Below are 26,560 nucleotides of genomic sequence, written 5' to 3'. Positions count from 1 at the left end.
GGTATGATTCTAGAAATGCTTACTTTGGTGTTAAAATCAAACCCCAGGCTTTCCTCCTATTGAGGCTAGTAGCTCTAGATGGAATTAAAAAAGAAAAAAAAGTGTAAACCAAATGGAAGACACTGTGAAAAACACTAAAGAAACGTCAGAGTGACATCACCTACATCAGAGAGATGCTGTCACCAGAGATGATGTCACCTGTAAGAGGTCATTAGTTATCAAAATACAGCCACCCATATTCCTACGTGTGCCCTCCTGTACAAGGACACCCCCAGCCCCTCCTGTGTAATTCCAAACACACCCCTCTAGAAAACAATCCAGCCATCACAAAGAATAAAACATCTGTTTTAATTGGCCAGTAAAATACATCGCAAATCATTAGTATTTTATAAACAGAGACATTAAGTTACAAATCCATGTTAAAAATTGCAGCTCAGTGCAGCAAATAGCTGTGTATCCAAAAGTGTGTTTTTCGCACTTCCACTTCCGCAGTGATGACAAGTACTGTTACTATATGCCATCTCCAGACTACAAGTCTGGACTGTAGTCCAAATAGGAGCAGAGACACGGGTACCAGGACCAGTGGAGTGTCTTCCGAGTGCCTTCAGGCTCTGCCCCGCGGGGAGACCATGTAGGATGAGGTTCCAGAAGCAGTGTGTGACTCAGCTGAAGTGGTCTGCTTGCCCCTTTTAGGACCCTCCTCCCCCCAATAAAAAGTGACCCAGCCGTCGCCCTGACCGGCCTCCTGGGGCTGAGGTGTAGGTGGACACAGCCTCAAACCCAGGTCCCTCCTTCTGAGGACTGCAGTCAGTCTGCTGGTGAGACACACCATTCCCTTTGTATTTGTTCTCTGCAGCATCTCCTTTCATGAGTACATTAAAGAGCTAGTTAAAAACGGTCCTTTAAAAACATTACAAAAAACAGCCTGAAAAATGAACATTTCTAGTTAAAAAGTCCTCCCCAAATTTCCATCCTAGTAGCTTAACATCTAGATTCTAGTTTTAAAGACACCGTGTGCTCCAGCTGGGGGGTTAATGGTCACCTAGAGATAACTAGACCTGCTCCCCCAGCTAGGGACTCTGCAGAAAGGGCTTCATTTCCCTGAAGACCAAATTTGAACTTCTCTGCCATTCTGTGTATCCATGCCATAAAACTGACCCTTCAGCCAAGAACAAAACCAACACAAGCCGAATGGAGAGGCTACCTGCTCAGGGCAGCAGAGACAGCAGGCTTGAAAAATACTGCTCTTGAGGTTCCAAATACAGTGAAACAGGGTGAGGGACAGAAGGCCACATAGGTGCAGGCCAGGCCAAAGGGCAACAGCAGGGAACAGAAGTGCACACACTGCAGAACGCACAGGGCTATGACTGGGCCGGCTCTGTTACCCAAGGAAGGGCAAGGCGGGGTTACTCGAAAGCCCACGCCGCCCCATCAGTCCATGGATCTCTGGATCCCCATGAAGCCAAAGTGAGTAAGAAGATAAATGACCGCATGTTCCCAAATGGCTCATATGGCCTGCCTCTGGCAGATGGGTGAAGTAAGTAAGGTGTAGGCCTCAGCAAGGGTTCTTGTGGGGGAAGGTTTCGCCCGGCTCACAGATGGCCCGCTGGGGCCTGCACAAAGGGACAAATGTGGAGCCCCTCGGTCCTCTCTTCTCTGCTCCCAGTGCCGTGGGTTTCCTGAAGCATCTGGTGGCACCAGAGACTTTAAATGGAATGGGTGGAGACCTCGGACTGTTGCCTGATGTAGTTCTGGAAGCTCTTGTCTCCAATGGGGTGCTCTCTGGAAAAGCAAGGGAGTGCAAGTGTCACGCAACACCTGAAGTGTCCACTTGTGCTTCAAAGGGCACTCTTACTTACTTGTAAGTATGTGATAAATATGGAAAACAGGTAATTTTTTACAAAAGAACTAAGCACAAAGCCTTCTATGGAAGTATCTGCTACAACTGTGATCTCTCATGCACACAATTACACATGGCATGTTGCACTATGTGTGCACATACATGCATGTAATGCACACACATATAAATGTGTATAAACTGCAACCCATGTGTTGCAGCCATGCATAGATAATGTGTGCATATATTGAAATACTTACATATGCAAATGTGTAGGCTATGTACACATGTATATGGGTTGTGCCTGTGTGTGCTACAGGGACTATATAACAATGACAGTGTGCACACTCCCAGAGGGCATGGTTCTGTCCTCCTGTGTGCTGCTGAGGCTCTGCACTGAGGGCAGCAGCTGGTGAGTCACAGCACCCAACTGCTGGTTTGGGACTATAAAGCTGACAAGTGTTTAATATCACAATGCAAGGTTTTTACAAGGAATCTAGGTTCCCCAGTTAGAGGCAGTCCAAAGGGACCTGCTGTGCTGCTGTGGTGGTCAGGAGCAGGGACAGGTGGGTCTAGGTTTTAGCGTTGTCCTGAAGCTCAGTCCTAGGAATGACCTGGTACAGTTGGGACGAAGGCCTCTCCACACCCTTCCGTGGGCAGATGTAGTGGACATGTGAGCCTTTCTCAGGCTATGCCACAGCTCTGTCATGGTGGTCCTGGGCATCTGCTAGATGGGGCCAAGGCCCCGCCACCTACTAACTTGGTACCAAGGCTGTTCTAGTTTCTTTGTAGAAATCCACCTTAATTTCCCCACATTCTTCCCCCTGTGTAGGCTGGCCTGCCCGAGGCCACAGTCTAGAGGTGGTAGTGGCTGGGAAGGCCCCACCTGGCTCGAGTCCCAATCTTTGCACACCCTGCATTTCTTTCTCATAGGACAAGTGTGCCGCCAGTCCAGGGCTGGCCTTGCTGTTGGCACCTTGGGCAGCCTGAGGAAAACAGCAAGGAGCATGTGACACCAAAGCAGACAGGGCGTGGCTCTGAGCCACCACGGATGCTGAAAGTCCAGAAACATTGGAGTGTGGAAAGGGACCACTTCCCAGGACCCTGGCTAGTGAGCCGCTTGTCCTAAAGGGGAGAGCAAGGTCTAACCTTGGCGGTCACACAGCACGATCAGGCCTCCAGCTGGGCTCCACTGGCACCCTCCTCTGCAGGACGGTGGCCACACAGGGAGGGAGGCCTGGGGGCCTGGCCCTGGGGGAATCGCCCACATCACACCCTGCTCCCACAGCCCTTGGCTTCACAGCACTCACTGGCTGCCATATCTCGTCTTCTTGAACTTATCCCTCCGGTACTGGGCATGCTCCTGTTCCAGGGTTCCCACCCCGGCAATGACCTGCTTCAGCGTCTTGTAGGTCTCCTGGGGGTCATCAATAATGAAGGTGGAGTACTCCTCCTGCTCTGGGCCATCATACACAGACTTGCTCCCACAGGCCTCTGCAGTACAAGGTAAGGGTCAGTGTGGGGAGGGGCCCAGGCTCCAGTGCCTCAGCCCTGATTTTGGTCATCTGTCCAGCTCACCCGCAGCACTCCCCACATCAGCCCTTTCCTGAAAGGGCTGCAGACAGAAACAGAAGCCACTCCATGGGCAAGTTCTGCCCAAACGGACCCTAGGAGTGCCTCAGGGAGGCGGGCAGCCAGAGCCCTGCCAACCAACCTCCTGAGGGCCTAAAGGCCCAAGCCGCAGCCCTTCCCCCAGCTACACGTCTCAAAGGTGCCTCATGCATCTGTCTAGAACCAGGAGAGAGGACTCTACACTTACATGTTAGGCTGGGCTAGCTCGAGGGCCCCAGTCCAAGTGGGAACCCAAGTGGGACAATCATCTATCCTACAAAGGGCAAATTGGCACTCTTACCCACCTACCTTTGGGTATGTTCATGGCCAGGACACACTTGCTCTGGGGACAGAAGGTCAGACAGATAACCTAGTAGTTTCACACCTATATCCTTACCCCATCCAACTCTGGAGGACATCACTGCTGGGGAAGGCTGTGCTGTGGTCTCTTGCCACTCACACAGCCCATTCAGCATGCCAGGAGCTGCCACAACCTGTCCCTCAACACCTGACCAAAGCTCCCCCCCCCACCCCTGGTCCCCAGGCATCTCAGCAGCTGCCACCTGCTCCCAAACACTGCCAGGAGCTGCTCATGGGGCCCATCATGTACCTAGGCTCCAGAACCCAGGCCTTGCAATTCTGAACATGCTGTAAATGGAACATTTCACCCCAAATCCACATACTGATTACCTCAAATCCACATACTGAAATCTTAATTCCCCAGGTATTGTAGTTAGGCGGCACACACTAATGCATTTGTCCATATGCACACGCAGACACAACACACTCACCATCACATGTTCACATGCATTCTCACAATGTAGACACACAGTGACATGATACACATGTGCACCTGTTTATACTTAACCATGGACATACATGAACATATGTGCCCACATAATGCTCATGTGTCCATCCCTGTGCATACTCACATTTGCCTACATGCTCACATATACTCACAGAACACACTCACACATGCCCACTCACACGGGTGTATATATATACACATGCATATGTATACATGTATGTATATGTATACATATACATACATATATACATATATGCATGTATATATACATATATGACATACATTCATAAAAGTGCCCCATGCACCCATGTGCCTCCTATACATGTACACAAATTTCCACACTTATACTCACACAATGACCACTCACATAATTCATGTTCAACACATGCCTACAACCACACAAGTGTCCACACATACTCATGTCCATGCGTATACATACATACACTCACACATGCACCATACAAAGCATGCTCAATGACATATACATATACATATATATTTACACACCTGCTCACTCATATCTACTCCAACAAAATGCACATTCATGAACAACAGAACATTATGAATCATGTGCACATCCACACATACATACCCCAGGCATGTGCTTAAACATATATATATATATATACCTGCAAACATGCACATGAAATACACACATGTCCACCTTACTCATTTGTGTACCCCTCCCACATACACACATCCACAAGATGCCCACATACATGTATATACATGTGTGGACATCCCCCACGCATAGCCATACCCACACATATCTACACATACATGTACACTCACACATCTCTCTATGAAACAAGAAAATCCTGTCTGTAGTATAAAAAGTTATTAAGAGTCTTTGAAAGAATTTGGCAGCTCAGAGAATGAAAGTTACATTTCACCTAAAACATCAATATAATAACATGTTGTCAAACTGCTTTTCTCCCAGTTGATGGCCTGTGTGAAACTTCCCTTCAGTGGTATACCAGACTCCTGCAGGGGCTACAGGGCCCCAAAGCTCTGGGCAGTATCTTTACTATTCTACGTCCCAGGACCTTTTCAGAAGCCATGGCTGCAGCTCCCAGGTGCAGGGTCTGGGCTGCACTCACCCTGCATCTTCTCCAGCTTGCTCATGTACAGGTTGAAGAGGGAATAGATACGTTCTGTCTCTCGGTCCCCGTCAATGTCCAGCTGGATGTTTGCAGGGAGGCCACTGTCCAAATACAGCAGGAACAGAAAGATAAAAACAGTTGCTTAAGCTTTTAATTATGTTGTTTAAAAGAGAATCACTGAAGAGAGAAAGTAGAGAGACCTTAATTAAGACCTCACCCCAAGCTGAATGCCAGTGGGCTCACTCCTACAATCTTAGCTATTCATGGTTCCAAGCCAGCCCAGGCAGAGTAATCTGTAATTAACTAGCAAAAAGCCAGAAAAGGAGGAGTGACTCAAGTGACAGCATCAGCCATGACTCTGGAATCATCCTCAGGCATAGGTCACTGACAGGCTGGCTGTCCCAGGGGACAGGAGGCCATGGGCTCCAGCTTCTGTGCCAGTTTGATAGAGGGGCCCTTGATCCTTTCCTAGCTTGACAGGCAGCTTCTCTTAAGCTTTGGCTTCTGTGCCAAAGAAGCTGGGTACAAAAGCGGCATCTCCTCAGGTTTGTGACAGAGCCTGAGAGATGGATGACTGTTGACACGCATGAGGGTGTTACCACTGCTGTCATGTACACAGTCACATGAGGTCTAACAAGGGCACCCCAAACCCCAGGGTATCCAGTGAGGCTTGGGCACCTGGTCACCTTCCGAGACTGGTAGAAACGACAGAATCTCAGTGACTGCAGCATGTCAGCTGGCAACAGGGCCAGGAGATAGGAGCTGCCTCAGTCTCTGAGGGGGGTAGGATCGAAGCAGTGCAAGGGAGGAAACCAGGTGTCTGTAAGCAGATGGCACTCCCAGGAATCGGTGCCATGTGTCCAGGCTCTCCTTGGAAGAACGGCCTCTGACCTGGGTCCCACTTGGCACCAAGCCCCTTCCTCCCTCCCATCACCAAGGACAGCCATGCTCCGGGAGGACCTGCTAACCTAGCAAAAGCTTTAGAGAGAGCCTGACCTAAGGTTTCCTAGGTGGGACTACTTACCAAACAGCAGGAGTCTGGGCTACATTCAGAATGCATATAGCTCTTGGCTGAACCTCCCTTTCAGTGCACAGTTCAGGTGACTGTGGCTGGTGAACAGGGACTGCAGAAACACTTACCCAGTGCAGGGTGTGCAGCCAGGGGCTGTGTCGGAGGAAGCCCGGCAGCACAGCCAATGACCATTCAGGTAGGCAGATGGGTGGAAGACAGTGAGGCGCTTCTGGTTACACTGGCTCACTTTGGTAAGGGTGTCGATCCAGTCCTTGGCCTCCACACAGTTGTTGGCCTGAATGTACAATGCACGCTCGGGCTGGATCACCTGGAACATCTGAATACACAGGATGGGCTCAGGGGACCACAGGGACCTCCTGCTGGACTAGAGTCCAGCAGGTGCCAGGCCATCAAGGATGCCGTCAGAGGGGCTTCCCAGAATTCTGAAGCTGATGCAGGCCAGGTTGGCCTGGGTCACAGCCTGGCACTGGCTTGATGTTCTGCAGCTCTGAGCACAGGAGAGGCAGCCATGGGTGCCGAGGGTTTATGCACCCTTAAACTGAGGGCTGAGCGGGACGGAGGAGGTAAAAAGCAGTCTCGGGGTTAGGATGGCCAGGGAACTTCCTATCCTACACCTCACAGGTCTCCATCAACATGTTCCAGAGGACCTCACACCATCTGAGCTCTTACAGATAGCCACAGGTGTTAGTAACATAGCGTATGCCTGAGTCTTCTTGTGTAAGCCATCAGGAGGCACTGGGGCCTAAGCGCCCACCTCCACAGCCTCAGAGCCCAGGCACACAATACTCTCACCATACAGCAGCTCTTCTTCCCCCCAGATTAGCCAGAGTCTTCCTCATACCAGGTGTAACTTCCTCATAAGGCCTCTTAGGGAATGCATTGCCTTTGCCATTTGTTGTTCATGCAACAAACGTTGCTGAGGGCCAGGTACTGTCCTAGGTCTTGAGGACAGTATGGATCAGAACCTTTGTCCTTTGAACTTCCAGACAGCAGGAAGACAAAAGTGAACAGAAAGCACAAGTGGCTGTGTAGGGGTAAAAGCCTAATGGGGCTAGGGGTAAAAAAAGACAGTCCTGTAGCCAAGCTAATATGGGGAACTAAAAATTAAGTATGTAGAACATGGGAAGTAGGTGATGGAAGGTGTCCAGGCAGAAGAGAGTCCTGGGGCCAGAGAGGTAAAGTAATTGGGAGGAGCAGGCTGGGCTGCACACAGCAGAGCAGGCCTAGTGGAAGCCAGAGCCTGGGAAAGACACAGATCACACTGCCCAGAAATCAGGGAGTAGCCAGGAGTGAGGACTTCTACAGTTGATTTGAGGGGCTCAGACTCCAACTCCCTCGGGAAATAGCTGGGGCCTCACCTACAGGCCCCAGGTGCCTCCCTGAACAGCCCAGCAGGCCACAAGGCCCAGAGAGTGGTGCAGGGCAGTTACAGGCTGGGAACAGAGAAGTACCACATGCAGCCTGTGCCTGCTCGTGTGACTGCAATGCAGGGAGCTGCACAGGGTGGGTGGACATTCACCTGGTCAGAAGGTATGGACGATGCAACGGCATTGTGGTTCTAAAAAGAATGCCTTTGTTTTAGGAATGTGCCTGAAAGGACACAGAGATCACATACTGGGGGCATGGAGGGGCCTGCTAGCTCAAGCCAAGGGGACAGAAAGGAAGGGTCTTGACTGCAGAAAGCTGCCAGGGAGGCCCCAAGTGCTTGGGCCTGGCTTAGGGCCTGGGCAGGGTATGAGGCTTGGATGGACAGCACCTAGACACCAAGGAGATTCAATTTGGAGACGCAGGGTGGCTGGAGGGCTATGCTCGCAGCCCATGCAGAATGGAGTGTGAGGACGGTTGCCCAGAACAAGCAGGGCCATACTCACGTTTTTCATTCTGAAGGACTCCTCCTCCAGCCGCTCCACAGCCAGGATGTTCTCAATGGGGATGCTGCAGAGGGGCTGGTCTCCTGCCGCAGAGAGGGTATGAAACTGCACTTGGCTGCAAGCTGTCCTGTGTGCTGGGCTCTCCACAGCATGGGCCCCATCACTACCACTGGCCCAGGAGGTGTGCCTCCTGGGTGCATGGGGAAACTGATTTCCTAAGACAGTCTTCCTCACTCAGGAAAGGTAGAGGGAAGAGAATAAGGTCCCTGGGCGGCCCAGCTCACAGGGCCTGCTTGTCCCCTGCTCCTGGGGCTGCAGCTGGCCTGAGCTAGCACTTGGAGACAAACACCTTTTCTGGCATTCCTCAGAAAGCGGAACTCCCCCCAGAGCTGGACGGGGCTCTTGACCCTCTGAGTGAGGCAGCATGAGGGGCCCATTACCTTTGCTTTTCTGGTAGGTGAACTCATGGTTTGTCAGGCGAAACCATCTCTTCTTGAAATTCTTCATCCCAAAGCGTTTTCTTCCTTGTGCCCTCTTAATCATAAACCTGCCATGAAGGGCACATGGACCAGTGAGTGTCCTCAGCTCAGGGTACAAAACCCTCTCCTCCTGCCCCAGAGGCAAGATCACATGCTTCTCTTTTGTGCGTGTAATCCTAGGGTGGGTGGGGGTGCTCAACCTCTTCTTGTTTTTTCTTTTTGTCAATCCTGGGGCTTGAACTCTGGGCCTGGGCACTGTCCCTAAGCCTCTCTGCTCAAGGCTAGCACTACCACTTTAGTCACAATGCCACTTCTGGCCTTTTCTGTATATGTAGTACTGAGGAAATGAACCCAGGGTTTCATACATGCTAGGCAAGCACTCTACCACTAGGCCACATTCCCAGCCCCTCTTGTTTTATTTTCTAATGACAAGAGAAAACTTGAAGGACACATGCTCTGCTTGGAGAAGTATGGCCTCCTATAGGTGCCCACCTTACACTACCAGAGGACTGACATGGGCTTCGGCAGACATGTCTCCCTTGCCCTGGGTGCCAACAGAGCAATGTAGAAAACACCAGCAGACACACTCAGGAGGATGTGGTACCGCAACTCACAGAGCATGAGGGCTTGTACTGGGAACTAGAAAGGTGGGCCGGCCGAGAACAGGGAAGACATGGCACGGCTTGGGAGGCAGGGGGATAGGAAACAAGAATGCAGCCCAGCTGGGGGTGGGGGGGGTGTCAGCTCAAAGGCTTGTCACATGCTAAGAAGCTGGTGCACCCCTTTATCCAACCCACCTGGGCTGCTACTACCAGACCTGGTCCCCCCTACTCAGGAGATCAGAACTACTCCTTAAGATCCATGGAGAATGAAACTCCAGTTCATCATCGTTAGTGTGGGATCTTTAATTGATCTAGTATGTTGAGCAGAAAAAGAAGAAAAGAGGAATAAAAAAGAAAAGCAAAAGCAACAGAGAGCAGGGGACAGGTAGAAGGGAACAGAAAAGCAAGGTTGCAGATGAATGTTCTGCTGGGAGGAATGTGGATGTGGAAAACCATGCTAAGGAACTGAAAGGAAAGTTCTAGAAGGAAGCAACCGGGCCTCACAATACAGGCTGTAGAACATCTTTTCCCTATACTCCCAAGGGCCACAGAGCAAGCCAGGAGTAGCACTCCCAGCCACTGTTGGGGACTCAGCTTATGGCCAGCACAGATGGAAAGCTGCATGTCCCCCCACACACATGGGCAACCTGGTTGTGGTGAGGCTGGCAGCTGAAAGCCCAGCCTGGAGGCGTTACCTTCAAAAGCCAGAAAACACTTACGGAGATTCTGGATCATGCAACAGCTGAGTTAGTAGGTGGAGAGTCCTAAATGTTTTGACTACGATTTCTTGGAAAAACAATTTTTTTTACAACTGTATGTACAGTTGTACATACAGTACAATACTCATACATACTGTATGTACATGAGGCCTTGTAAATTCTAACTGTACACACTGCAAACTCTGCATTACTAGGAATTCTAGTCCGGTGCACAGGGAGGAACTGCTGTAGTGTAGTTACATATAGAGGATTTGGAGCTCTCTAGAAAAGGGATTTATGAGAATTCATTTGCTCAAGACCTGGCTCAGGCCCAGTCACTCACTCATTAATGACTTGTTTCTATCATCACCCTTCACCAATGGGAAAGAGGAGGTAGGAGTGCGGGGCTGGGGCAGAGCACCTCTGGCTGCAAATAAGGCATTCTGATCCCATGTTCACAGAATGGCTGAGCCTGACACACATGCTAAGCTCTGTGGCTCTGTGTCTTGCCAAGTGTGTGTGTATCTTGGGACATAAGCACCTCTACAAACATCATCAGCACCCTGAGTAAACCTGGATGATCAGGTAGGATATGGTGATCCCTCAGAGCCAAGATGACAGATCTGTTTTCAAGATGCCCTTCAGGTTGCCCCCGCTGGGCTGATCATAGCTAGGGACACAGATGGGAGGCAGAGGAAGAATCAGCAGATCAATGTGAGGAAGAGGCTCAAAAGTATAAATGCCCAGGACGCCAGCAGGAATGGCATGTGGTGCCACTATTTGGAAAACCAGTAGGATCTCAGCTGTGTTGGCAAGGGCCCAGGAGAAACCACAGTCCCATGCTGGCCAGTCGTCTGCCATGTATCGCTGCATGCATGTCCATAATTCTCTATACCCATAGGTGATCTGAGCCAGGTCCAATGACTCATGCCTGTGTTCCTAGCTACTGAGATCTGAGGATCGCAGTCTGAAGCCAACCCATTCAGGAAAGTCTGTGAACCTCTTACCTCCAACTAATTACCAAATAAAGCTGGATGTGAAGCTATAGCTTAAGTGGTAGAGTGCTAGCCTTGAGCAAAGCAGCTCAGGGATAGCACCCAGGCCCCAAGTTCAAGCCCCAGGACTGGCACCCCCCCCTCCAAAAAAAAGCAGATGGTTAGGGCAATCTAGTGCTGAGCCAGGAAGGTCTACTGGGGCCCTAGAGGAACGCTGGCTAAGCTGAGTGAGCAGAGCCCTGCTGGAAGATGGGAACAGGGCCAGGGACAGGACTGGCAGTCATTGATATTCAGACAAGGGGCAGATTATTCTGATGTTCTGGAAGGAAACCCCAGTGCTCAGAGGCAGGACACGGAGTGGTCACAGCGCATGGACTGCCCACCAACAAGGCCACCAAGGTTCAGTGGAAGACCTCAGGGTGCAGGAACCTAGGCGTGGTTTCCATTGCCGGGTAAGTCTCTGACCCTGGCTGGCCACCAGTATGACTCACCATCCCCACTGTCTTTCCCCATCCAGCAGGACTCGCTGCTTACCCTTCTTTAAGCAGGATTGGCTGCTCTATGCTCTTGGGGTCCCTTCTTCCCGAAGATGAAATCAAATCCAAGAACTGAAATGGAAAAAGGCCAGACTCAGGTGGGAAGCATATAGGTCCCTTTGTTCTGATAGAAACAAGATGCTAATGCCCCTCTCTGACACAGTGGAGAGAATGTGGGGATGTAGGGACCTGAGTCCTGTAAGAGCTATAATTTGAAGTCCTCATCTCTACCCAACAGCCCACCCAAGCCCAGTCCTACCAAATCTCTATCGCCCAGGACCTCCTGAGGTGCTGGCAGTGCCAGACAGGACTTCATAGGGAGCCCATGTTGGCCTCTGCTGGCGCAGCCAAGGTCAGGAGGGGAGGGGACTGATCCCGCCAGCTCTCCAGGGTCACAGCTGTTCCTTTCTTGGGCTCTCTGGCTTGGCCCAGGACTCTCCCACTCTAACCGACTGTCTCGAGACTTCTTTGGATCCTCCTGTCAGTGAAAGGCTACTCCGAACTCCAGTCCCTTCCTTCTCTTCCTTTCAGTGCTTTTCCAGTTTCTGAGAGAAATAGTGGGGACTGCTTCTGATCCGTAGAGATCAGACTCTCCCCATGCACAACCCTAATGTAGGGCACAGAGAGGGTGTTTGGGACAACCACTGGGTACCCAAGACACAGCAGGGCTGCTAGGACTGGAGCAGCACACGTGGGCCTAAGGCCGTGGCCACAGAGGACTGAGGAGGAGAAAGCCTTCAGACACCGACTCCAAAAGGAGCCACATCCTAGGGGCACAAACAGGGTTGGGTTTGAAGCAGGCTTCTGGGATCAGAGAAGTTGTCTAACAATACAAACTAGGTGATGAAGTTCTGGGAAAAGTGCACTGACAGTCTCATACTTACATTTTTTACAGCATCAGCATACTTCTGCTCATTGAAGAATTCGTAAAATGTTGCCATATATGACTCCTTAAAACTTGCCTAAAATGAAACAAGTCACTGATGATGGACAACTGGGCCTGAAAGTGCTAGTGTATATGGGGGAAGACAGACCCAGTGCACAACAAATGAGGAGACCCTAGTTCTTGTGGATAAGCTAGAAGATGCAGGCCCATCCCAGGGCTTAGCCTGAGCCTCTGAACACTGCACACTACAGGATGCCATTAGAGGTTCAGAATGGACATTTCCTTTGGTACAAAGGACCCAACATGTCCCTGTATGTCACCAACATCCGAGCTCCAGGTTTACAGAACCACATACAGCCAGCCTACAGATGTTGACTAGGGTCTGGGGCCATGAGCCTGGCCAGGGCTGACACAGAGCCCTGGGAGTGGCTGGGAGGGTGGTGCCCCAGGGGATGCCTGGCCTACATACACACCAACAGAGTTGGATGATAATGAAGAGGAAATGAAGATCCCTTCCCCAGCATCCCAGCACAGACACTGGAGGCTGCACACAGATGAACTGCTGGTTGCCTTCTGGCACTATGGACATACCCTGGGACGATCAAGTGCCCCCCTGGCTGTCTGTGGTTAGGAGTTCCTGGAGCAAAGGCAGCTTAGGACACTCCTGAGGAGACATGGCCACCCTCTTCATCCACTGAAAGAAAGTCAGGTTGGCCAGTATCCCACCACAGGGAACAGCATGATCTGTGCTCTTCCCAGAGCAGAAGCAGCTGGGAGATGCTTGAATGACCTGTGTCTGTAGCCAATTGGTTTATCGTTAGACATGTGTTGAATACACACTTCAGAGTTTCTGAAGAGATCTATAAAAATCAGTGTTACTAAAAAAGACAATGAGAACAGACTTACTGACTTTGACTTGGACAAGCTTCCAAGAGTCTGGATTGTTTTTGAGATAAGTGTCAGGGTTCTGGATGTCTGTGGATCCTAGAAGATGAGAAAAAGAGCAATACTGGACTTGATTCAGTCCTACAGGGATGCTGTAACAATTCCAGGGTCACAGGTGACAAGACAAACAACATCATCTAAAGCTGTCACAGTGTGAGCACTCGGAAAAAGAGTAAGTAGGATTCTGGAAGGTCCTTGGGGCCAGACCCTACCCGACTGGCCCGTAACAGAGAGACTCCAGGCTCTGCTCAAAGTGAGCAAATTGCTGCCCAGCTCAGCCTTCCAGCTGACACACAAAGGCACAACTCAAAATGAGAGGCATCTTGCAGGGCCACAGCGGAGACCCTACCCAGGCTATTAGAGAGCTGGGAAATTTAAACTAGAACCAAGGAAAACACAAGTATGCCATCCTGCATGCATATGCAGACACCCTTACCAAGGGCGATTTCTCTCCAAGGGGGCTCTTGCTGGCATACCTATCGGGGATAAGGTGCTCTGTTAGCCTAGCAGAGCTCTAGCCTCACAGGCCTGGCCTGTGGCAGGTGCTAGACAATATTTTTCCATGAATAGACAAATAACCAAAACAGGATGAGCACATTGCTTTTCTCATGTAATCAGCCACTTAGGCCCTGGTCAAGCCATTCATATAGCCTTTAAAAATAGTATGCTGGGTACTGGTGGCTCACGCCTATAATCCTAGCTACTCAGGAGGCTGAGATCTAAGGATCACAATTCAAAGCCAGCCTGAGCAGGAAAATCCAAGACTCTTATCTCCAATAAGCTGCTTGGAAAAAGCCAGAACTGACACTGTGGCTCAAGGGAGTAGAGTGCTAGCATTGAGCGCAAAAAGGCGTAGGCATGGTATCCAGGCCCTGAGTTCAAGCCCCAGGACACATATACACACAAAGTATAGTTTAGTATGGATTAGTATAATAACTTAGCTGAGGGGCTGGGAAGGTGGCTCAGTGGTAGAGCACTTGCCTTGCATGCATGAGGCCCTGGGTTCGATTCCTCAGCACCACATAAGCAAAAAGAAAAAAAAAGCCGGAAGTGGCGCTGTGGCTCAAGTGGTATAGCGCTAGCCTTGAGCTGAAGAGCTGAGGGAGAGCACCCAGGCCCAGAGTTCAGGCCTCATGACCGGACCCCCCCCCCAAAAAAAAATAACCTAGCTGAAAGAACAGAAAGGCTAATGAACCAAAGTGAACAGAGAAGGGCCGTGCTGGCATGTTCAGGACTGGCTGGCCGGGTCACTTACCGTGTGGTGAGGTGTCAGCTGGAAGAGGTTTGGGGACAAAATAGCAGGAGCAAAGAATCTCAGGAAGATGAAGCTACTCACAGCAGTGTACCTCACATCCAGGTCATCTGCAAGTAGATAGAGGATTCATTTCCACTAGGAATTTCAGTGCTAATGTATGGGAGCTCCCAACCTTACCCCGCTGCTCCTTGGGGCCTCATAGAGAAGTGGGGTTCTGGTTTTGCCTGCCTCCCTCTCCCTGCCTTCCCTCTCCCCCATCTGCTTTTCCCTGGTTCTGTTTCTCTATACATGCCTACATGTCTTCTTATGTCTCTCTCTGTGTATTTTCTTCTATTTCTTTGACAGTATTTCTCCATCTCTCTGTCTTCAATTTTTAAAAAATGTTTATTCTTTGGAGGTACTGAAGTTTAAAGTTGGGCTTTTTCTTGCTAGCCGGGTGCTATACTGTTTTGTGCTGTTTCTTTGTTGTTGCTGTTGTTTTGGTCCAACACTGAGGCACTGGTGCCTGAGCACTGTCCCTGAGCTTTTTTTTTTTTTATCCAGTTGTTTGGTGATTAACTGGAAATGTAGAGTCTCACGGATTTTCCTGCCTGGACTGGCTTCCAACTGTAATCCTCCGATCTCAGCCTCCCAAGTAGGTATGATTACAAGCATGAGCCATCGGCACCCAGCTTGCTCTGGTTAGTTTTAAGAAAGCGTCTCTTCTTACCTAGGCTTTCTTGGTCCACAATCGTCCTATTTTAAGCTTTCCTCCATAACTGGGATGACAGGCACAGATTACCATGCCTGGGTTCTATGCTGAGATTAGGGTCTCAAGAACTTTTTGTCCTGGCTGGCCTTAGACCACCTTTTCTACCTCAGTCTCCAGAGGACCTAGAATGATAGGTATGAGCTGTTAGCTGCTGACCCTCACTTTATTGTCACCGCAGGGCACACTGTCTAGTGGCTTGGGTCACAGAACTCTGGGTCTGTCTAGGGACTCATTATGGAGTGGCCTGGTCTCAGCTGGGTTAAGATGACAGTTTTATCATTTGTTTCCTTCCAGTGTTTCCCTTGGGAACTGCATTCTTGACCCTCTGTACTTGCTGATCCAAGGCTCTGGGGACAGGGCTGTCCTGGGGCTGGCAGGTTCACATCAACCCAGACTGCTAAGCCTGGGAGCAAGGAGCCTGCTCTGCCTGAGAAGTGACTCTAGCCTGAGTGAGTTGATCAAACTTGTGCCCTGCTCAGCAGGACGTCTGTACGGGGTGGGATGTCTGCTCAGTGGGATGTCTCTACAGGGTAGGGGATCCAGGGCTGGGAGGTCTGTGTGTAGTGAGGTCCTGGAAGTCAGGAAATCCCATGAGGTTGGACCTTGCACCCCTAGGAGCCACAGGAAGCCCTCCTTTCCTAGCCCTCTAAGGTTCGAGTCACTTGGTGGGGGAAAGCTTCCCTTAGAAGGAAAGGTCTGTTAAAATGGCTCATTTTGACAAACATGGCACAGTGTTCGTAACCCTGAAAAAGGAGCTTCAGGGGAACAGGCCCACACCAGGGGACTGATGTTCCTCCCACGAAGCTGGCAACTCTGGAGCAGGGCGGTGCCCTCTGTGGCCTGGCGGCTGCGTGCCAACTTGGGCCCTGGCAAGGGGCTCACCTTGGAAGCGCTTGGCAGCTGCCTCCCTCAAGGAGAAGAAGATGTCACACATGACAGTGGGGCAGCTCACCCCTGACTTGGTGATGACGGTGAAGATGCGGTCCACATACTGCCGAAGGCTCTCCTGTAATGGGTGTATAGTTGGTCTGGAGTCTCCTGAAGGCCACAGCAGTGCCAGCGAGCAGATAACCCTCCGTGACATTTTTTTTTTTGTTGTTGGTCGTGGGGTTTGAACTCTGGGCCTAAGCACTATCCTTCAGCTCTTCAGCTCAAGGCAAGCGCTCTACCACTTGAGCTACAGGACCACTTTGGTTTTCTGGTGGTTTATTGGAGATAAGAGTTTCACGGCCCATGTAATTGTAACTCCTCTGTATGGTAGTCTCACAATAAAAAAATAATAATAATAAAAAAGAGTTTCACAGACTTTCCTGTCCTGGCTGGCTTTGAACCGCGATCCTCAGATCTCAGCCTCCTGAGTAGCTAGGATTACAGGCGTGAGCCACTGGCACATGGCTCCTCCGTGACATTTATAAACAACCTCCCTTTAAAAATGCCTGTACAGGGCCTGGAAGGTGGCTCAGTGGTAGAATGCTCGCTTTGCATGCACAAAGCTCTGGGTTTGATTCCTCAGTACCACATACACAGAAAAAGCCAGAAGTGGTGCTGTGGCTCAAGTGGTAGAGTGCTAGCTCAGGGTCAGTGCGCAGGCCCTGACCTTAAGCCCCAGGACTGGCAAAAAAAATAACAAATGCATTGAACAACTCATAGTGAAATAATCATTGCCTTGTCTAGAGGCATGGGCCCCTCTCCTTGGACAGCACAGAGTGGACTGAAGTCCACAAGGGTGCACCTCTGAGGGTTAGAATCTGCCTGTTTACAAGCACGACCCAAATAGAGTCTGAGCTGCACGAGGGTACCACAGGAAGAGATGAAAATGCTAGCTTTGTGATCCCAGCTCCGAGCAGCCCGAGTGCCTGTGCTTTTCCTGAGAAGGAAGCTGCTGGGCACACTGGCCAGGTCAAACTTTGGGAGGGCAGCAGGAACTGATGGAACTAGGAGGTGAGCGAGGATACAGGCAAGCGTGACAAGTGTGTTCAGGGCTGTGCACAAGGCCAAGGGTCAGGAAAGCAACTTGGTGCCCAGTAGTCCTCCCCTTCCCCCTGCCCCCACCCCCACCCCAGATCTCAGAACAGCGTCCCAGGGGCTGCTGGTGGAAGCCAGCTGGAAATTAGCTTTGAGAAGGGGCCTCACCATGTTGTTCTCAAGATTTTCGCCATCTCGCAACTTGACTGGGTCGATTTCACAGGACCTGTGGCTCTGGCAAATCTGGAAGGTGTGATGGAGATGGCATTGCATACATTGCACACAGCGCAGAACAGAGCCCCAGGGTTCTTGAGAGAGCAGGCTTGTTTAGAAGTGTCTGCCAGCAGACTGTCCAGCCAAGGGCACTGTGTGTGTGTGTGTGTGTGTGTGCGCAGACTGTCCAGCCAAGGGCACTGTGTGTGTGTGTGTGTGTATGTGTGTGTGTGTGTGTGTGTCCCAGCTAAGAATCCAGCAGTCTAAGGAAGGCCCTGCCTCACGCAACACAACGCAGCAACGCAGCAAGAGACAGCTGGTCACCTCTTTCCAGATGGCTGAGAGGAACCCAAAAATGTGGACAAAAGCCAGGGAGTGCAGCACTGTATCACAGCCAGTGAGCTTAGGACCTTTGGACACACAGAGTATAGAAAAGGGTCCCTGGGAAGACCTGGGTTCTCTTGAATGTCCTTTCATCTTTGGCAGAGTAAGGGATTTTCTTGAGTATTTTTTCCCTTTGAGAAAGTTAAGATTTTGGCGCTCATGTAGAATATTCCCTCTACAAATCTAATAAAGGGAGTCCCCATAGAGGGACCTTTGCCCACTTCCCTTATTTGTCTTGCACAGAAACACCAGCCACCACACGGCGATGACAGACTGTCTCACCTCTTCTATGGTGGACTTCAAGGTGACATGTAGGTAGTGCATGCCTGCCAGCTTCATTGTCTCATCTATGCACTTGGATGTCAGTGAGTTTCCTCGGAAGATTGTGTTGGGGTCTCTGGAAAATACCATCAGGGAAAGTATTTATCTCCTAGAGGCACTAAGGGAGCAGAGCCTCCCCCGAGCGTCCACTCACCAGATGGAGACTCGAGTCCCCAGTGTCTATTTCTCTGAGTGTCCACTCATCAGATGAGGACTCGAGTCTCCAGTGTGTCTATTTCCCTGAGTGTCCACTCATCAGATGAGGACTCGAGTCTCCAGTGTGTCTATTTCCCTGAGTGTCCACTCACCAGATGGAGACTCGAGTCCCCAGTGTCTATTTCCCTGAGTGTCCACTCATCAGATGAGGACTCGAGTCTCCAGTGTGTCTATTTCCCTGAGTGTCCACTCATCAGATGAGGACTCAAGTCCCCAGTGTGTCTATTTCCCTGAGTGTCCACTCATCAGATGAGGACTCGAGTCCCCAGTGTGTCTACTTCCCTGAGTGTCCACTCATCAGATGAGGACTCGAATCTCCAGTGTGCCTATTTCCTTGAGCATCCACTCATCTTATGAGGACTCGAGTCTCCAGTGGGTCTATTTCCCTGACTGTCCACTCATCAGATGAGGACTCCAATCTCTAGTGTGTCTATTTCCCTGAGCATCCACTCATCAGATGCAGACTTGAGTTTCCAGTGTATCTTAAACAGAACCCAAGGTACAGGACTGTGCTGTGAAAATAACCCTGTCCCAACAGTGTACTACTGTGCCATGGGTCACCCCCAAGCTGTCTCTGCCCTCTGCAGGGTGGCTTCTTCACACCCCAGCCTTAAGCAGAAGGAACAGTGTCCCCTTGTGCTGGTCACCATAGGAGCTCTCACTCCTGACTTCCTGACCATCAGGCATTAATGTGGAGGAAGCAGCACCCACAATCCATTTGTGCTGTAGAGATGTGGGCTCTGGAGACCTGGAGTTCTCTAGAGCTGGCAGGGTCAGTCCCTAAGCCCCAGAGCCTGTTCCCTTTCCCTATTTCTCCTTTGATCTCTGGAGAAATAGTACTTTCTGACAGAACCCGTATCTGTATCTGTGCAAAGGCAGCAGGAATCTACAGCGCCCCCAGAGAGCCCCATCGTTTCCACGGACTCTATACTTGGTTGTGGTTTTGGAGGGAAACATGCTACCCTGACAGCCCTGCTCCTGAGGTCCAGCTTCCCATTGTGGTAGGGGAACAGCAGGAAGAAAAGGGAGAAGCATGGGGGTGGGGGGTGTGGTGGGGGGCAGAACAGGAACAGAGACACAGGGAGCAGGGCTGTGAAAGATGTGCAGCGGAGACAGGCACAGAGGGAGGGGAGACAGCAGCAGGGTAGGGTGTAGTCATGAGAGACAGACTCAGTGAGAAGGGGCACTGCAGGTGGGCGTGGGCCCAGCAGGGTAGGGTTGAGGCATACTCACTGGGTCCTCTTCACCTCTGCACTGGCGATGGCGCTGATGAAGGGAACCACCTTGCCATAATGCAGCAGCAGCCGCACCAGGGGGATGGCTGCCTCCTGCTTCTCTCTGCACACCTCACCCAGGATGTGAGCGGCTGAGGCTGAGACAGGCTGGGGAAGAACAGGGTGAGGGTCAGCACCCTGGGCACTGCTCCACTCCTGGGGTGGGGGTGGGGGTTGGGGCAGAGGTGTCCACTGTGAGGGCCAGCACCCTTGGCACTACTCTACTCCGGGTGGTGTCCAGTGTAAGTGGGGCACAGCAGGGTTACCTGCCAACCATGCTAAACAATGCACAGTTCTCTGCATTTTTTTTTTTTTTTTTTGGTCATGGGGCTTGAACTCTGGGCCTGGGCGCTGTCCTTCAGCTCTTCAGGTCAAGGCTAGTGCTTTACCACTTGAGCCACAGCACCACTTCTGGCTTTTTCTGTTTATGTGGTGCTGAGGAATCAAACCCAGGGCCTCATGTGTGCAAGGCAAACATTCTACCACCAAGCCACCTTCCCAGCCCAGCTCTCTAAGACAGGGAAATACGACTTTATGAATGCCTACACCAAGACCTCCAATGTGTACCCTGTCCATCCATGCCTTAGGGTGGGGCTTTTGCTTCCTCCTGTCAACCCCAAAATCCAGCAGTTCTGAGGCACCTGGCAGACAGTCCCATGATGCTGAGCCACAGCCAATCACAATGAGAGGTCTGAGAAGGCCAGGTTCCCATGGCCCTAAACTGCATGGGGCAGGGTGTCCTTGCCCAGCAAAGGGCAGCAAGCTTGGCAGGAAAGGCTCCAGGGAATATCACCAAGGCATTCAGGGGCCACTAGCAGGTAGACAAGGCCTGGACAGGTATCAGGAGAGTGAGTGGTACTAGGGTGGATGACTGAGTGTGGTCTGACAGGTGAGTGGGCCTGATAGGTGTCTCAGAAGCTAAGTGAGCAGAGCAGGTGGGCCTGGACCCCCATGACACCTCCCCCCACTGTAAATGGTGAGTGTGATTCCCACAGACACCTCCACATTTGCAGACTTTAACAGCAGGTCCCGCAGGGGGCTGTAGTAGTCGGAAGAGAAGACGTGGTCCTCGGTGTAAACTACATTCAGCCTCAAGGAGCCCAGGTCATCAGGCTTTAGGCTCTTGCTGCCATTGTCCCGTGGCTGGAGGAAATACCTGGCATGGAGGGAACACAGGGAGAACTGAGAATAGTACCATCCACAGGCATTTCAGGGCATCTTCAGAGCAGTGGAGCACCTGTGCTCAGTTACCCTGCCTCATTACTGTCATGTGGAAAAAGGCCGGGACAGCAGGGCCATTCCACAAGACACTCCAAGGTGTGACCACCTTGGCATTCACAGAGCCACAGACTAGGAAGCCAGTTGATGAAAGAGGGATAAGAAGTAGGTTAAAAAAAAAAAGAGCAAAATGAACCTAGGAAGAAAGATGGGTTAGAAGGCTAGGGAAACTCTGCTGTCGATGTGATTAGTTCCGGACCACAGCACCCATCAGCTCAAAATCTGAGCAGCTCTGACAAGTGTGGGGCAGGTTGGCTTGTACAGATGCCCAGTGGTCACTGTGTTCTGAGTGGAACTCTTCCCTCCTCCCGTCCAGTCTGGTCATCCCTCTCCACCAGATATTCCTATCCAGGAGGCTAGGGCAGAGCCTCCTCCGAGGCCCTGGACATGGTGCTCTCTGATGATTTTCAGAGACTGCCTCTGACAAGTATCACGGCTTGTAAGCACTGCCGGAAGATGGATCTAGAGGAAAGCCTGAGGGGGTACCACCCTTGTAAATGGGGAAATGAGTGACACAAGAGTGACACAACAGCACGCTGGGCCATTGACCAGACACTCAGCACCATGCACCTGTGCTGTGAAGAAAATGTATGGACTAACCACGAAGTACAATTACATTTCCTCTGCCAGATGCAAAATCTGGAGAAAAATTAAGGTGCAAGTTTCTCCTGCACTCCAGTGGGCCCCAAGGCAGAGAGAGGCTGCACACAAGGCAAGCCTAGGATGCAAGAATGGACAATCTACCCTGCCAGGGACTCAAGAACTAAGGTGAAGACCATCCACAGGGCCTACCCTGATGATAGCTGGGGAGACCCAGCTCTGTCCAATCTTAGTCTGGTGTTTATCACTCTCCTGTGTTTCTCTTAAAGCTCTGAGTGTCATATCCCTTGCTCTCAATGTGCTTGCCTGTCACCTTCCCTCATCTGCTGTTTCTCATGTGCTGCGAGAGCAGAGACTTGATCAACAAGCTCAAATAAGCCCAAACTACCAACCAAGTAGAAGCAGGTGGAGCCAGGTGGGGCCTCGGCCAGTGTAGAAGTGTCGTCCTGTGGCTCAAGACCACCTGTGGATACTCTGTCCCCATCATGTGCACCTACCATGCTTCATAGGAACTAGACTGTCGCAGCACTTTGAGCGGGATCCTTAGCTCCCCTAAAAATTCGTCTCCAAACTTCAGGTTGCTGGCATTCCAGAGGTCAACTCTGAAAAAGATAAGTGTACTCCAGTCAGCCTGATGAAGGAAGGACTTGGACTGTGCCAGCCTCCAGGTTGGGGAGGGGGAGGGGGAAGGGACACAGCAGAGTCCTCCGGTCAGGCCATGTCTGGTCATTGGATAGGTGGTAAGAGACAGGGCTCTACATCTGGGTCTGGGGAATGGCAACAGGGACACAAATGGCCTGGTAGTAGAGAAAACTACTTAGCATGCCATGCACAAAGGAGACAATGCTGCCCCCACTCTTGGCTATGGTGGCTTGGGTTCCTTTACCCAAAAGAAATCAATGGTCTCCACGTGGACAGGGGTCAGGGATGCACACGGGGGCTCTGGGTGCCTCAGCTCTGCTGTAGCACACAAGCCTGGCTCTTTAGTGTGGGCTCAGCATGGTGGATGGGGAAAAAAAAATCTCAACCCCAGCAGCTCCCTTGCATGAAGCTGCTGTGTGGCAGGGATGGCTGCCACACTCGCTATGTTTGACACACGTAAGAGGACCAGTGGGTTACTGTGATGTTCCTGCCGGGACACTGAGCCCTGCTTCCCCTGGCTCTGGGATTGACCTGCTGGGGTGATCGCAATCCTCGGGCATTGCCCATGGGTAGGCCAACTGCAGCTGAGTTCCAAAGAGCCAGATGCACCTAGTTGGTGGCATCTGCACAGTCCAGCCCTTGCCAGCAGGATAGGGCCATGCATTTGATGCTTTTCCCAAGGGGAATGTCTAGTACTCTCACATGTGGGGCCATAGAATTATCTGCATCTGGCAGTGACATATGCTGTCTGTCAATGGTAGGAAGTGCTGTGCAGGTTCTACCACTCTGGCTGTCAAAGCATCAGTCAGTCTAGAAGCCTCCGATGGCCCTCCTGAGGCTGTTCTTCCTCATCAGAGTGTAACACTCCACTAGGAAGAGAGGCCTATCTGGGGATAGAGATGGCTGCTGCATCTTCTCCTGATCATTTCCATACTGAGGAGCTTGATCATGTGATGACTAGCACATTCTCTAACAACAGACTAGGGTCAGGCCACAAACCAGGCATGGAGAGAGGCCAAGACATAGATGTCCAACATGCTCGCTGATGCGTCCATCCTGTCCTTTCTCCTTTCTCCAGTCCTATTCCTTTCCTTTCCTCTTTCACATCCTCTTCATAGTGAGTGGGAGGCTTAGACCTGAGCCTACCCCATGTCATTGTCCTACAGATCCAGCTTCTGGGATCTAGGATGTCACATAGCAGGGCAGAGTGCAGGGGAAGGCTTAGGAGGATAAGATAGGAAAGACCCACACAGAACCTGCAGCACGGGACAGGACAGGAGCTGTGCTGAGAAATCCAGCCCCCTGGAGGCCTGGCTTCATGGACATAGGAGGAGCTGTGAGGAACAGACCTGCCAGTTCTCAGTAGGAGCCCCCAGGGACAGTACTAGTGGTAAAATGACTTGATGGTTTCAAAACTAATCCTGGATCTTTGATAATGACAAACCCAGGGTACACACTAAGGGTTTCAGGAGACCCCAAACCACCCATGGCTATAATGTGCTAAGGCCACCACTTTGACAGTTTGGGTTGATAAGGATGGAGTCTCATAGATGCCAAATTATAATCTCCTAATGCTCACCTCTTAGATGGTGCAAAGTGAACCATGATGCTACACTGGCCCCAACATTTAAGTGTGCAGGAGTTCATAACACAGAACATTCTGTTCTAATTGTTACCAATTCTGGTGCTGAACTAGTCAAGAAAAGGACATTCATCTCTATCTGTACCTCTACTTTGAGAACAAGACAAAAAAGCAGATAACAAAAGCTTGAGTTCAGATTCAAACTGTTCAGTGGGAAGCATGGGTCCTGACTGCTCACTCACCGAATTTCAAGTTTGTCTACATCTTCCTCTTCAAAGTCAAAATGGGACTTCTTGCTGTAGCTGCAGGGTCTGGTGACCTGGAGTGAGACAAAAGCTGGGTCAAAGGGCCACAGGGAGAGGGTGGGCTACAGGCCCATGGGGGTCTGACAAGTACACCACATCATAGCTCTAGTAATTATCTAGGGCCTTAATCAAGGGAGTTGGGACCACTTCCTTGGCAAGTGAATAGACATGTACCATACAGAAACACGGCCTCCCTCGTGAAACAAACAGGCAAAAACAGATGGAGGCATCCAGCCAAAGAGAGGCCTGTGTCTCATTGCTTGCTGTGTTCAAACAGCATGGGAGGGAGATCAATGGAAGAGGTAACACTGATCAAGATTCACTGACGCTGGTCAAGATAAACTGATATGCTGAATTAAACCCCTTTGTGCAACTACTTAAAGATGATAAAAATACAAATAAAAGTTAAAAACAGGGATCCTCTGGCCTGAAGCACTCCGTAGCCCACACAGGAAGATGTTGCTGGTTTGATTCACCTTTCCTACTCAAGCATTCTCACATTTTCTGACCATGGGGACTTTCCTGTTTTGGAGATACTTGAGGTTAGAGTGAAGCCCAGCTGCTTCCTGCCTGTTTCTGATCTATGAAACCTTCATCTCTGCTTGGCTATTAAGGACTTTCACAGCTGCCCAGGGCACAGCTCCTTCCTGTAGTATCGGTGAGCCTTCTCTGAAGACCTGCCTCCAGACCTATCAGCTGTCTCTCCCTTGACCTGACCCATGATCTCTCCCTTCCATAGTGCCTGTGGTCACCCACAGGCTAACCACAGGGCCTTCACAGCGGACACACACCTGTACTGCATCCTTCCCTCTTCAACATGTCAGCATGAGACGAGGCCTTAAGCCACTGGTGCTTGTGGCTTTCTCTCCCTGTACAGGGCATGTTCTGAGGAGGGGAGCTGAGGTCTTGCCCACATTCCCTCCCAGTGCACATGGTCATTAGGAAGAGCTAAGGCCCAGAAGGAACCTGGCTGCCTGTATCACAAGCTCGTGGCTGTGTAACCACAGTCTACCCCACTGTCTCCAGCCTCACCCACCTGACTAATGCCGGCTCCACGTTGTACCAGGCAGCCAGGGGACTTCTGAATCATTTCCCCCTGTGTTCAAACCCTCATTTCCAGTGAAAGGAGCCTCTCCCTGCTCAGGGACGCTGGGGTGAATAGCCAGAAAAACAATCCGAAAACCTCTAGCACAGAGCCCCTGTCTAGTGGTTTGGATGACCCTGGCTCCCCATCTCCCCATGCAGTTGGAGAAGTATCCTTTCTCTCCAAGGAGGAAAACCCTGGGGAACTGGCTTCCTGTAGATCCCCGCAATGGGGGTTGGAGGGGGAGCATGAGTTGGTTCAGATGGAGACTCTGACCAAGCCTTGGTGCTGTGTTCTAGCATCACCACTCAACAGCACCAACCTCAAAATAAAACACCTCATCAAACTGGGGGTTGTTGGTCTTCTTCTTCACTTTTGTCTTCTTGGCTTCCGACCTTTAGTCAAGAGAGGAAAGGTTAGGGTTAAAAACAACCATTGGCTCCAGAGCTGTTGGAAAATGGAGCTATCTCAGCACAGTGGTTTATTGCCTTATTTATCTTATAAGTATTCCTGCTTGTCTCCTCCTCCAGATGGTATGCAAATGAGGAAATGTTATGGAGGCCCAGACAACCCAGTGAAGACCAAAATGCTTTGTTTCACAAAGCAATTTTAGAGCAATAAAGGAAACAAACAGGAGCTACAAAGCGCATCCCAGCCCAGCCCACATTGTCCACACCCCAAAGGGCTGCCGGCCTCTCGGCTCACAGGGCTCTGAGCTTGGCCTGGAGAATCCTGTGCCTCAGAACAGATGCGAAACCCCACAGGACAGGACGGGAGGGTAACTTGCCTGAAGGGTCCGGCCAGGGTCACTGTGGCATAGGGGTCACACTGCCCGTTCACAATGGGCAGTCCTTGGCACTCGAAGATGCTGAGGGATAAAGGAGCATCGTGAGGTGCAAAACACATGGGCTAAGGTAACCCAGCACAAGCCTGCTTCTAGTTGTTCATCTAGAAGAGCTGGAGAGGGATGGGCCACCACAGGCACGACTCCCCACAACACCCTGGCTGACTGCAGTGATGCCTCACTACTACAGCCCCTCATATACACATCTCCTGCTGATTCCCTAACTGCTGCAGTCAGAACCCATGTTGAGGCTCATAGCTGCCCTACATTCTGGAACAGTCCCTCCTGCTACCCGCCATGCTTTCCAGTTCAGATCATGTCCCAGCTGACTCTGCTGGTTTTAGGTCACACTTCCCACTTGTTGGCATGAGGTATGGGCAATTACTGGATACTGTGAACTTTGTCTCCCACTGCCATTTGTTGCTGTCTAGTAAACAATAAA

The 26,560-nt window shown here is 51.0% G+C and overlaps 1 protein-coding gene across 2 annotated transcripts in view; it reads right to left on the bottom strand.

Annotated features, from left to right (window-relative positions):
* Positions 1-329: 329 nt before the first annotated feature.
* Positions 330-26,560, bottom strand: part of LOC138813947 (ras GTPase-activating protein 3-like) — an 89,231-nt gene continuing 63,000 nt past the window's right edge. For both annotated transcript variants that reach the window (XM_070002554.1, XM_070002555.1), the window contains exons 6-24: positions 26,062-26,142; positions 25,597-25,669; positions 24,128-24,204; positions 22,159-22,263; positions 20,783-20,939; positions 19,743-19,891; positions 18,255-18,369; positions 17,544-17,618; positions 16,293-16,416; positions 14,660-14,766; positions 13,366-13,443; positions 12,458-12,535; positions 11,572-11,645; positions 8,704-8,810; positions 8,264-8,346; positions 6,500-6,708; positions 5,357-5,460; positions 3,148-3,331; positions 330-1,782 (exon numbers count right to left, since the gene is read on the bottom strand). In XM_070002554.1, the coding sequence (XP_069858655.1) occupies positions 1,707-1,782; positions 3,148-3,331; positions 5,357-5,460; positions 6,500-6,708; positions 8,264-8,346; positions 8,704-8,810; positions 11,572-11,645; positions 12,458-12,535; positions 13,366-13,443; positions 14,660-14,766; positions 16,293-16,416; positions 17,544-17,618; positions 18,255-18,369; positions 19,743-19,891; positions 20,783-20,939; positions 22,159-22,263; positions 24,128-24,204; positions 25,597-25,669; positions 26,062-26,142 (2,056 nt within the window). In that variant the 3' untranslated portion in view covers positions 330-1,706. The remainder of the gene's footprint in view (positions 1,783-3,147; positions 3,332-5,356; positions 5,461-6,499; positions 6,709-8,263; positions 8,347-8,703; positions 8,811-11,571; positions 11,646-12,457; positions 12,536-13,365; positions 13,444-14,659; positions 14,767-16,292; positions 16,417-17,543; positions 17,619-18,254; positions 18,370-19,742; positions 19,892-20,782; positions 20,940-22,158; positions 22,264-24,127; positions 24,205-25,596; positions 25,670-26,061; positions 26,143-26,560) is intronic.

Source organism: Dipodomys merriami, unplaced genomic scaffold (assembly GCF_024711535.1).
Source record: "Dipodomys merriami isolate MVZ:Mamm:240054 unplaced genomic scaffold, mDipMer1.0.p SCAF_6, whole genome shotgun sequence".
NCBI classification, from domain to species: Eukaryota; Metazoa; Chordata; class Mammalia; order Rodentia; family Heteromyidae; genus Dipodomys; species Dipodomys merriami.
This window is presented reverse-complemented; position numbering and strand designations above follow the sequence as displayed.